The sequence below is a fragment of the Bos indicus genome, chromosome 12 (assembly GCF_029378745.1).
Source record: "Bos indicus isolate NIAB-ARS_2022 breed Sahiwal x Tharparkar chromosome 12, NIAB-ARS_B.indTharparkar_mat_pri_1.0, whole genome shotgun sequence".
Taxonomy (NCBI): domain Eukaryota; kingdom Metazoa; phylum Chordata; class Mammalia; order Artiodactyla; family Bovidae; genus Bos; species Bos indicus.
The window spans coordinates 15,837,462-15,846,921 of record NC_091771.1 but is presented as its reverse complement, the minus strand read 5'-3'; the positions used below and the strand labels follow the sequence as shown (position 1 = coordinate 15,846,921).

Below are 9,460 nucleotides of genomic sequence, written 5' to 3'. Positions count from 1 at the left end.
TAAGACTCCTCATGTACTACTCACAGCCTTTCTCCCAAAACAAGTAGGCGGGCTTAAGCACCCCCAGCAGCCCAGTTCTGAAGAGAGACAGAGTGCCGTTTGAGGACTGGAATGCCCTCTGCCTGCTCCAGCACAGAAATGTGCTGCTGGCCTTCAAAGAGACAAGCAAACGATGTGGTATTGTGGTATGTGTGCTCTTAATCTCTATTTTAATGTCTCCAACAATCTAGTGGTTAATTAGCAATTTGCTGCCCACCAATATGCAAATGAATGACAAGCAAAAGCCCTCCGCATCTGTAATTATTTTGCTGATTTACAAGCCTCTCTCCTCTCCCTGTAGCTTTTCCCTCTGTGTGTGCATTCATGCACCAGGGATTTCATTATTTTTAGAAGCATACACTGTACACTTTTAAGCTTTAATACTTTCAGGCTTCAATAATTACAGTATTACGGATATACATACACATTTCCCCCCCTCCAACTCCAAATGCATGTCAGGAATGCTTTTCTCTTTGATAAAGACTGGAGAGTAAGATTTATCAAGCGGCTGAAATCCAAATCGCAGAGAGAGTCAGAGCTCAAGATTGAAAGATGCACGATTCTGCCGCTGCCAAATCCTTATCTGGAATTGGAGGAGTCTTGTAATATTTGATTTTCTCCCAAGCAGCTCTGGTGAATCGGAGCCACGATCTGCCTTATCCATCTGCCTACTTTGGAGCTGGGTGTTTTACTATTTGGCGGTTTAAATGCTTCACGTTTTTGCCAGCGCATTAAGAAAGGCTCTCATGTTAAATTAAGTCAATTAATAAATGAGACACATTAAGCAATCAATTTTGTCAGCCTATCTCCCCGGCATTATGTATGGTTGGCTGTAATCACAAGATAAATGCAATGTGCTGATCTATGGTAATGTTCAATAATACATTCTCCGCCAGGCTCAATTCATCAGGGAGTTTCGGTAGAGGAGGCATTTGTTATTGGCTGTCTCTGCACCTCAAGGATAACATTTCTGTCCTTTTGATTGGCCGCCTCACTGCTGCAAGATTCTAACCGTCTTATTTTGATGATGAATATGAAGGCATGCTAAGCCGGGCTGGAGCGAGTGTCTCAGAGGCTGCGCGCCTTCCAGAGCCCAAGGACTTAACGGCTTCCTCCGCCACCTTCCTGTGCCAATCATCACCCAAAAAAAGTTGTGATGCTTTTCTTCACCCAGTGCTTTGGGGCTGTGTTAGATCTCATTCACCTCCGCTTTCAGCACAACAAGGCTAAACGGGTGTTCTCCGCCGCCGGGCAACTTGTCTGCGTTGTAAACCCCACGCACGACCTAAAGGTGAGTGGCTGGCTACCGTTTGATGTTCCCGTGGCCCGTGGCTCGGGTTCAAGTCCTTCCTCGGCAGGGGAGGGGGGCGGGGGCGGGGGAGTGGCGTCAGGGACCCTCCCACGGAGCCCGGGGCGCTCCAGGCAAAGGTCATCCCTCTGCTACATAAGACGGTGTTGGGCACCCGGAGCCCGCGCTGGGCTCCTTCTCCCTCTCTGGGTGTGTGGATGCTCTCGCGACGGCGTATTTCCCTGCCTGGCGGGGGAGACTAGAGTCAGCGTCTATTTCTTTTACCCCACGCTGTCAGCCTAGGAGTCGGAGGTGGGGGTGTGTGTGTGTCAGAAGTGAGGGTGTTGGAGGGAGTAGGGGGCGTCCCCCTCCCTCTCCCAAATACTTGTGAGCAAGTGTTTAGGAGAGGGTTTGAAAAGTTACCCACATTGCAGGCTGTCCCGTGTGCTGGAAAGGCAGGCAGGAAGCACACGGATTTCTGAAGCCCCCTCTGCTCCTGAAGTAGCTGGGCTGGGAGGTCGCGAGACGGGACCCAACCCTCCCACACCAGACAGGGGTCTGGGAGCTGGGGAGGGGGCGCTTTCTGCAAAGTGTGTTTTCCCTGTGCTCAGACTCAGCCTGGGGGGCGCGGGGCGGGGGTGTCGGTAGGAGCTCGTCTTCTTTGCATCCTGAGAGCTGGATGCGCGATGCGCCTGGTGTATCGAGGACCGGAGCAGGCAGATTGTTTCAGTAGCATTGTAATGAACCCCGCTCGGAGCCGCCACTGCTGGGATCACTGCAGGCGCTGCAGCCCTCTCATCTCTTTAGGTCAGCGCCCTTTAAGAGGACAGCCTCAACACGGGCTCGAGGGACCGCTCTGCATCCCCAGCCAAGATGACGGGGAAATGAACCGAGAGCCGCTTGGCTAGGGGAGGAGGGAAGATGGGCAGTGGGGGCGGTAGGGGGCAGTGCGAGGATGCAGCTGAACTCCCCCGCACCCCAGTGTGAAAGTCGCAGCCGCCTGGGCTCCGTCCCAGAATAAACGATGGACTCGTTTGGGAGTTGCTCTCATTATCGGGGCTGAGAGAAGAAGGGGAGGTGGGGGGAAAGGGCATCTGTGCCGCTAAGCAAAGGAACAGTCTCTGCGAGCATAGATCTGTCATTCTGACCACTGCTGTGGGGCAGGTCTTATTGCTTGTTGCTCATCACTTTATATACTCCTGCAGTCAGACTCTCTTCAACTAGAGCCCTGCAGGCCAGTGCTAATGGGTACCTCCTCGCACCCCTACCCCCAACAATTCCTGGAAGTCCCCAGGAGGGCCAGCGGCCCGGAGCCCCTGGGGCCATATGCCAAGGCCCTTCCTGGATGGAAGGGTGATGGATTACCTTGAGAGCACTATGGTGCTCCGGACCTAGGAAGTGATTTTCTGCAGGATCCAAGCTGTGATGAACACCATCTCAACTGCTCTGCCTGTCTCCTGCTCTGTCTCTCCCCATCTCTCGCTCCACCCTCCCCTCTCCCCCTCATTCCCCTGTTTCTTTTTCCCTTCATGGCTTACTTTTATAAATGGGAATTCACCCCCAGTCATCCTTGGCAAAGTGAGTGTATGATGTACGTATTAAAATATGATTCTGAATTCCATTTTATGACTACTTTTGAGACCGCCTTCAAACTCCCATTATTTTGTCACTTTACATTTGTTTCTTCCCTGTGGCAAGAAATTCTGTTTATTCCTGCTTTGCATTTTAAAACTTTTACAAATTGTTTATGAGACTTAGTGTTTCCAAAGTTTCAATTTATATGGTTCGTTGGCTACAGCTGATGATGGAGGGGAAACAGGGTGCTAAGATCTTGGTAGGGGGTGGACTGAAAGTCATCTGTGCTTGTTTCTGTGATGTCAGCCTGGATTTTGACAGGCAGTCCTGCTGCCCAAACCCAGGATTCCAGAGTCAGGGTTGGAGACCTTAGGTCAGTGCTGACCAGCTCTGTGACCTTGAATGACTCAGTGTCTCTGAGCCTTCCCTTCTTCATCTTCAGAATGAACCAATGAATCTCTAGCCTGCCTCCTCCGTGGCTCTGTGAGGCTGTGAAGGGATACTCAGGGTAGATGGGCTTTATTAACACTCCCCTCCACCCCCCAAATTATATTATTGCATGTCATTTGTAGGGTTCCATTAGGAATTTCAAAAGTTATTACTTAAAGCCTTCAGCCAACTTAGAAACTATATAAGCATGAATATAAAAATAGGTGACACGTGCTTTTAGAAGCTGTTTTCCATGGCTCACTTTGTCATGTACATACTCATTTGACTTTTTATTTCCCATAAAAAGCCACTTAGAGATTCTGCTCAGATGAGTGTCCTCACAGATAAACAAATCAAACTGAGGGATGCTTATGTTACCAGGGGGTACGACAGGACACACAGCATTTACAGAGGCTGTGCCAGGTACAGACAGACCTCTGCAGCCCAGGATGCCTCTGTGAAAGTCTCATCCATGCTCCAGGTGGCCCAGCAGGTAAGTTCTACCTGCTTCTCCAACCTGAGAGCTAACAGCTTGGAGCTTTTTTTGGAGCTTTTAAAGGCACAATTCTCTAGGAACACTGCTGCTCCATCATGAATATTAAGAAGTGTATAAAACCTCAAAAGAAAGTGCTCCTTCCAACCATTCCTTTCCAAAGACAGGCCACGGAAATATGCCTTGGATGTAAAAAGCTGCAATCCACATAGGAAGAAAAAGTCTTTTTTTAAAGAAAAAAAAAATAGTTGTGGCCATGTTAAACCAGGATGGCTATTGATCTGCGGTGCTTCCCCGCACTTTGTACAACAGGCCGGTACATGATGTGGTGACCACGGACACAGAGACCGCAATCCCGCTTTCAAGTTTCTAGGTTGTGTGTTGCTCCCAAGAGGAACTGGGAAGCCTGTGTTTTTCTTTGTGGAAGCATTTTTACACTTTGTCCTTTCCTGTTCTTTCCTGAGAATGCTAGCAGTACTTCGGGATCTGAGGCAAGTGCTGAGTTATAATCAAAAACCACTTACTGAGCAGAGAAAACCGTGTATTTACCATGCTTCTATAGGTCACCTTCATTCTCAATCTCATTATGGCGCTTTACTCAGCAACCTGGGATTCCTTCAAGCAAGCTTGTTCTAGAAGCTTGCTTCTAAGTGGAGGCAAAGGCCTTCCCAGGGAATGCAGACAACCCAGTTAAACCCATTACACTCCTTAAGCCCACCCTTCTTAAAAGGGGTGTTTAGAGTTGCTGGCCTGAAATAAGAGGTTCTCCTTCTTCAAGAAGAATCCACTGCAGAGCTGGCTCCATGGACTGCAGACGGCATCCTGTGTTGTCCTGTGTCTGTCTGTCTCTGCCTGTAGAAGTGGCTCCTTGAAGGGATCAGGCCCCCCAGTTCCCCGTCCCAGCCTGTGGAAAGCGACCGCCAAGGAGCTGGTGATCTTGCCTGGCTGCCGTCTGCTTCCTTGCTCATGGAGGTCACTGAAATGTGGCCCAGGGGCTGCACAGAGCAGGGTGCAGGCTCATGTCCTGATTTAGCACCACTTTCTCCCTCCTGTCCTTCGCTTGTTTACAAACCAAGAAAGCCTTTCTCTCCCGGCTCCTCTCCCACCCACACTCGCTGCTTGGACAATGCCCTGCCCCGGCAGCCCTCTCTGCTCCTGCCCCATCTCCAGCGGTGCCCTTTGAAGAGTGGACTGGCCAGTCTGTGCACCCCGGCCTCTCCAGGGAAGGGTCTGCAGTGTCCGCTGGAGCCCCTCTGGGGTCAGAGCTCAGCACTTCCCAAGCAGACTGGCGCTGAGCCGGGGCTGGCTAGGAGACTTCCTCCCTGTAACCACAGCGCTTGATAAACCAGGTTCTGAAACAAGTCTTGCAAAAGGCTTTCTGGCAAACTTCCCAGAGGCCCTAACCTCCCTACCGCTCCTGGGAGGCCATTCATGCCTCCATCCAGTGGGTCCAATCCCCAGAGCCCTTTTCTGTTGTAACCCGTTAACCTTGAGTCTATAGACAGACACACACATACACACACTCAGAGCCATGCGCACACACACAGTGGGCGGGACATGCGGGACAGTGTGGGCTTTAAGTGCCCGTGCATGCTAAGCTGCTTCAGTTGTGTCCAACTCTTTTGTGACCCCACCAGGCTCCTCTGCCCATGGAATTCTCCAGACAAGAATACTGGAGTGGGTTGCCATGCCCTCCTCCAGGGTCTCTTCCCGACCCAGGGATCAAACCCAGATCTCTTGCATCTCCTGCACAGGCAGGTGGATCCTTTACCACTGGCACCACCTGGGAAGCCTAGCAGACACTAAACCCAAAATGAGGGCATTTTAGTACCAGGACTTGCAGCATCCACCTGCCTCTCATTCTGAGACCAAGCCATCTGGATGGATGTGTGCTGAGTGACGGTGGGGATGGGGTAGGGGCTGCATGGAGTTGGGGGAGGGGATGATTAAGGGAGAACCAAGGCAAACCTCACCTCAAGCGCCTCCACTGTTCAGGAAACCTTTGGAAATCCCATTCCAGCCTCAGGGCTTTCACTAACTGACACAGCACGGCAGGCAGCCGAAGGGAAGCTAAAGACCTGGATGTTGTTTTTAGAGATGTAAAGGCGGCCTTGGAGTGTTCAGCCTGAATGCCTAGTTTCCGGCAGTTCAAGATGGTTTAGTAGCCGGCGTGTCAGCTCTTCCTGACACAGCCACCTCTGAGGGTCCCATCCCCCATTCCCTGGACATGTCAGCATCTTCCTTTGCTGTCCAGGCTGGAGGCTCTATTAGCGCCTTAGATGGGGGTGGTAGGGAGGGAATGGGGGTGGGGGATGGGGAGACCAGTGGAGGAGGATAAGGGGGGCTGAAGATGGTCCCTGAGTCACTCTCTGAGCTTCAGTCTAAAGGCTTTCCCGTGTCGCCGCCTCCAGCCCTTTGGTTTCTGTGAATACTGTATGACACTTGGCTCTGCAGGCACAGAGCAGTCATGCGGCTTTTCTGGTTAATGGTGATTGTAAATGAGGCTCCCGAGTCACATAACTGGAGGCTCCGGGCGGCCATTCGGGTAGCGGTGTGCTGTGATGGGGAGGGCAGAGGAGGCTGAAGCCGGTGTGGAGGTGAGGTAAGCCCACGACCTCGGCACTGCCTTTCTCTGGTAGCCCCCTGAAGCAAATTTTGTGGCCCTCCCTTCACCACGGTCCCTCAAGCAGCAGGGACTGTTTGGAAGCAAGGAGAAAACAGGGACTGAACGCTTTCTTTGAAATCCACAGAGAGGTCAGAATTATTTTGATGGCTTCCCTGAGGTTAAGGCAGAATATTTTTCTAGCAATTGACAATAAGAGAAAAATGAACTGTCTTGGGGTGGTATTTGACTCTTGGCAAAGTCACAGAGGATGAGATGGTTGGATGGCATCACCGATTCAATGGACATGAACTTGGGCAAAATTCCCAGAGATGGTGAGGGATTGGGAGTGCTGCAGTCCTTGGGGTCGCAAAGAGTCGGACACGACTTGGCGGCTGAGCAACAACAAAAAAGTCATCTGGATTCAACCAGCTGTGCTCCCCAGAGGGAAAAGCCGGCCTGTTTAGACACAAGGTGTCACGTGGAAAGGGTCCCACCCCAGAGAATGGAGCCCCACCCTCCCACGGGGATCGCCAGCTCAGAGAATGATGGGGAGAATGTCAGAACTGGGAGGCTGAATCTTCTTAGTCTACAGTCAAGGAAACTGAGGTGAGAGAGGGAAATGACTTGTATTTCCTACAGCTGCTGTAACAAATTACCACAAATGGGGAGGCACAAAATCAGAGAAATCTATTTCTCAAAGAAATCAGGAGGCTGTAGGTCCAAAATCAAGGTGCCAACAAGGCCAGGCTCCCTCCAAAGTTCCAGGAAAGAATCTGTTCCTTGCTCATCCGGCTTCTGAGGGTTCCCTATGTTCCTTGGCTTGTGGCCTCATCTCTCCACCTCTGCCTCTGGGGTCACATGGGCTCCTTCTCACCTCTGTGTGTCCATATCATAAGGACACAGGTGACTGTATTGAGGGCCTATCTGGATTATCCCTACCTGGACAATCCAGGATTAGTTTTCATTGCAAGATCCTTAATTTAATCACACTTTGAAAGCTTTAGTCCCTCAGTCATGTCCAACTCTGGAACCCCATGGACTGTAGCCTGCCATGCTCCTCTGTCCATGGAATTCCCCAGGCAAGAATACTGAAATGGGTTGCCATTTCCTTCTTTAGGGAATCTTTCCTGACCCAGGGATCAAACCTGGGTCTCCTATATTGCAGGCGGATTCTTTGCCATCTGAGCCACAAGGCAAGGCTAATCACACCTTTGGTCATATAATATTCACTCTGTTGCTCTTTAAGGTAATTCAGAAGTTCCAGGCACTAAGATGTGAATATCTTTATTCAACCCACTACTTCCCTCTTGCAGACTCAATCTATTTTGTGACAGAATTGGAACTGGAAGTTAGGTCGCCAAAGGTCAGACCTAGATCCCCGGCTGCCCCAGGCTGCCTTCCAGTTAGTCCAAACTAAACACCCCTTGCTTGAGTGCGTGCTGTGGGAGCAGGAAATTGCGGGGACCCCCTTCCTGCACCCCATCAGCCCTAGACCAGCCAGTGTGACCCCATGGGCTGCACCACACACCCTGTCATCTCTCCTTTATCAGAGCCACATTTCCTTAGCAAATCAGGCCCTCTTCATCACCGCACGGAGTGCTAAGTCAATTCATTTGTGTTTGACTCTCTGCAACCCCATGGACTGCAGCCCACCAGGCTCCTCTGTCCATAAGATTCTCCGGGCAAGAATACTGGAGAGGATTGCCATTCCCTTCCCTAGGAGATCTTCCTGACCCAGGGATCAAATCCACATCTCATTATGTTTCCTGCATCGGCAGGCAGGTTCTTTACCACTAGCACCAGCTGGGAAGTCCTCTTTATCACCATCCTTCCTTATTCTCCTATCCCTTCCATAAATTTTCTTTCCCGTTTCAAATTCTTTTAAAAATAATATAATCTATGTGGATGCCTGCACATCAGACTTTAAAAATCAAATGATAAAGAGATACACTGTCAGAAGCATAGAGCATTAGATCTTGCCCTTGGCACACAGTTTGTAAATCTACCAGATCAATACGGGGGTGAAGCAGTGGGTGTAGCGAAAACACACAGGCTTTGGGGCAGAAAGAGCTGAGCTCAAATCCAGACTGTTCCAGTGGCCGATGGGTGACTTTGAACAAATGACTTCGCCTCTCAGAGGCTTCATTTCCTTCTCTATAAAAAGCAGGAAAGAACGCCCACCTTCGATGGGGCTGCAAGGAGTAAATGAGCTCACAGAAGGAAAACGTCTGCCGTGGAGGAGAGAGTCGGTAAACAGCAGCCGTTATTGTCAACACGGGTCATTATGATAAAAGCTAAAAGCCGCTCCTCGGAAGCTGGAGTCAGTCTCCCCACCACTCCACCTTCTGTCTTCCTCCACCGCCCCTCCCTTCCTTCGAGCCTCGGGCCTGCTGTTCCTTAGTACTTGTGAATTGCCCTTGGCCTTCAAGAGAGTTTTGAATAGAACAATTTCTTGCCCTAGGTAAAAGTCAGATTTGTCCTTATTGCCTAACTTCATAGAAAACCCTGAGCCCTGCTTGAGTTCCGAGCCTGGAAGTGCAGTGGGCGAGGGGCTGGATTGGGGGAGGATGAGCATGCCAGGTGGGACACGGGCTGGCACGTGTGCCCTGGTGCCCAACATCCGCAGAGCCAGGAGCCCTGCCACAAGGTCCCCTCTCCTCCTGCCAGAGAAGGGTCCTCATGATGTATGCATGCTTTCTTTTCATTAGCGGCAGCCGAGTAAGCACAAGGGCCAGCGGGTCTGTGAGGGACATCTGATCGGGGTGAGGGTGTGAGGCTGAGTGACACCATTGAGAGACGCAACAGGGCGGGGAGAGGTAAGCGGGCAAAACCTGCAGGCTCCCTGGGAAACTGGACATTCATTTTCTCTCTGCCTGCAGTTCATTTTGCCCTGAGGAAGTCCCTTGCCTCTGAGCTAGTTGGGATGGTTGATGCTTAACGGAAGCTTGGTGTTCTTATTGAGCTGCTAAGTCGTGTCCGGCTCTTTGAGACCCTGTGGACTTGTAGGCCGCCAGACTCCTCTGTCCATGGG

At 51.0% G+C, this 9,460-nt stretch overlaps 1 protein-coding gene across 1 annotated transcript in view; it reads left to right on the top strand.

The window, feature by feature from the left end:
- Positions 1-1,070: 1,070 nt before the first annotated feature.
- SIAH3 (siah E3 ubiquitin protein ligase family member 3) overlaps positions 1,071-9,460 on the top strand; it is a 72,404-nt gene continuing 64,014 nt past the window's right edge. Inside the window, exon 1 of the mRNA XM_019971891.2 lies at positions 1,071-1,330. Coding sequence (XP_019827450.2) covers positions 1,196-1,330 — 135 coding nt within the window. The 5' untranslated portion in view covers positions 1,071-1,195. The remainder of the gene's footprint in view (positions 1,331-9,460) is intronic.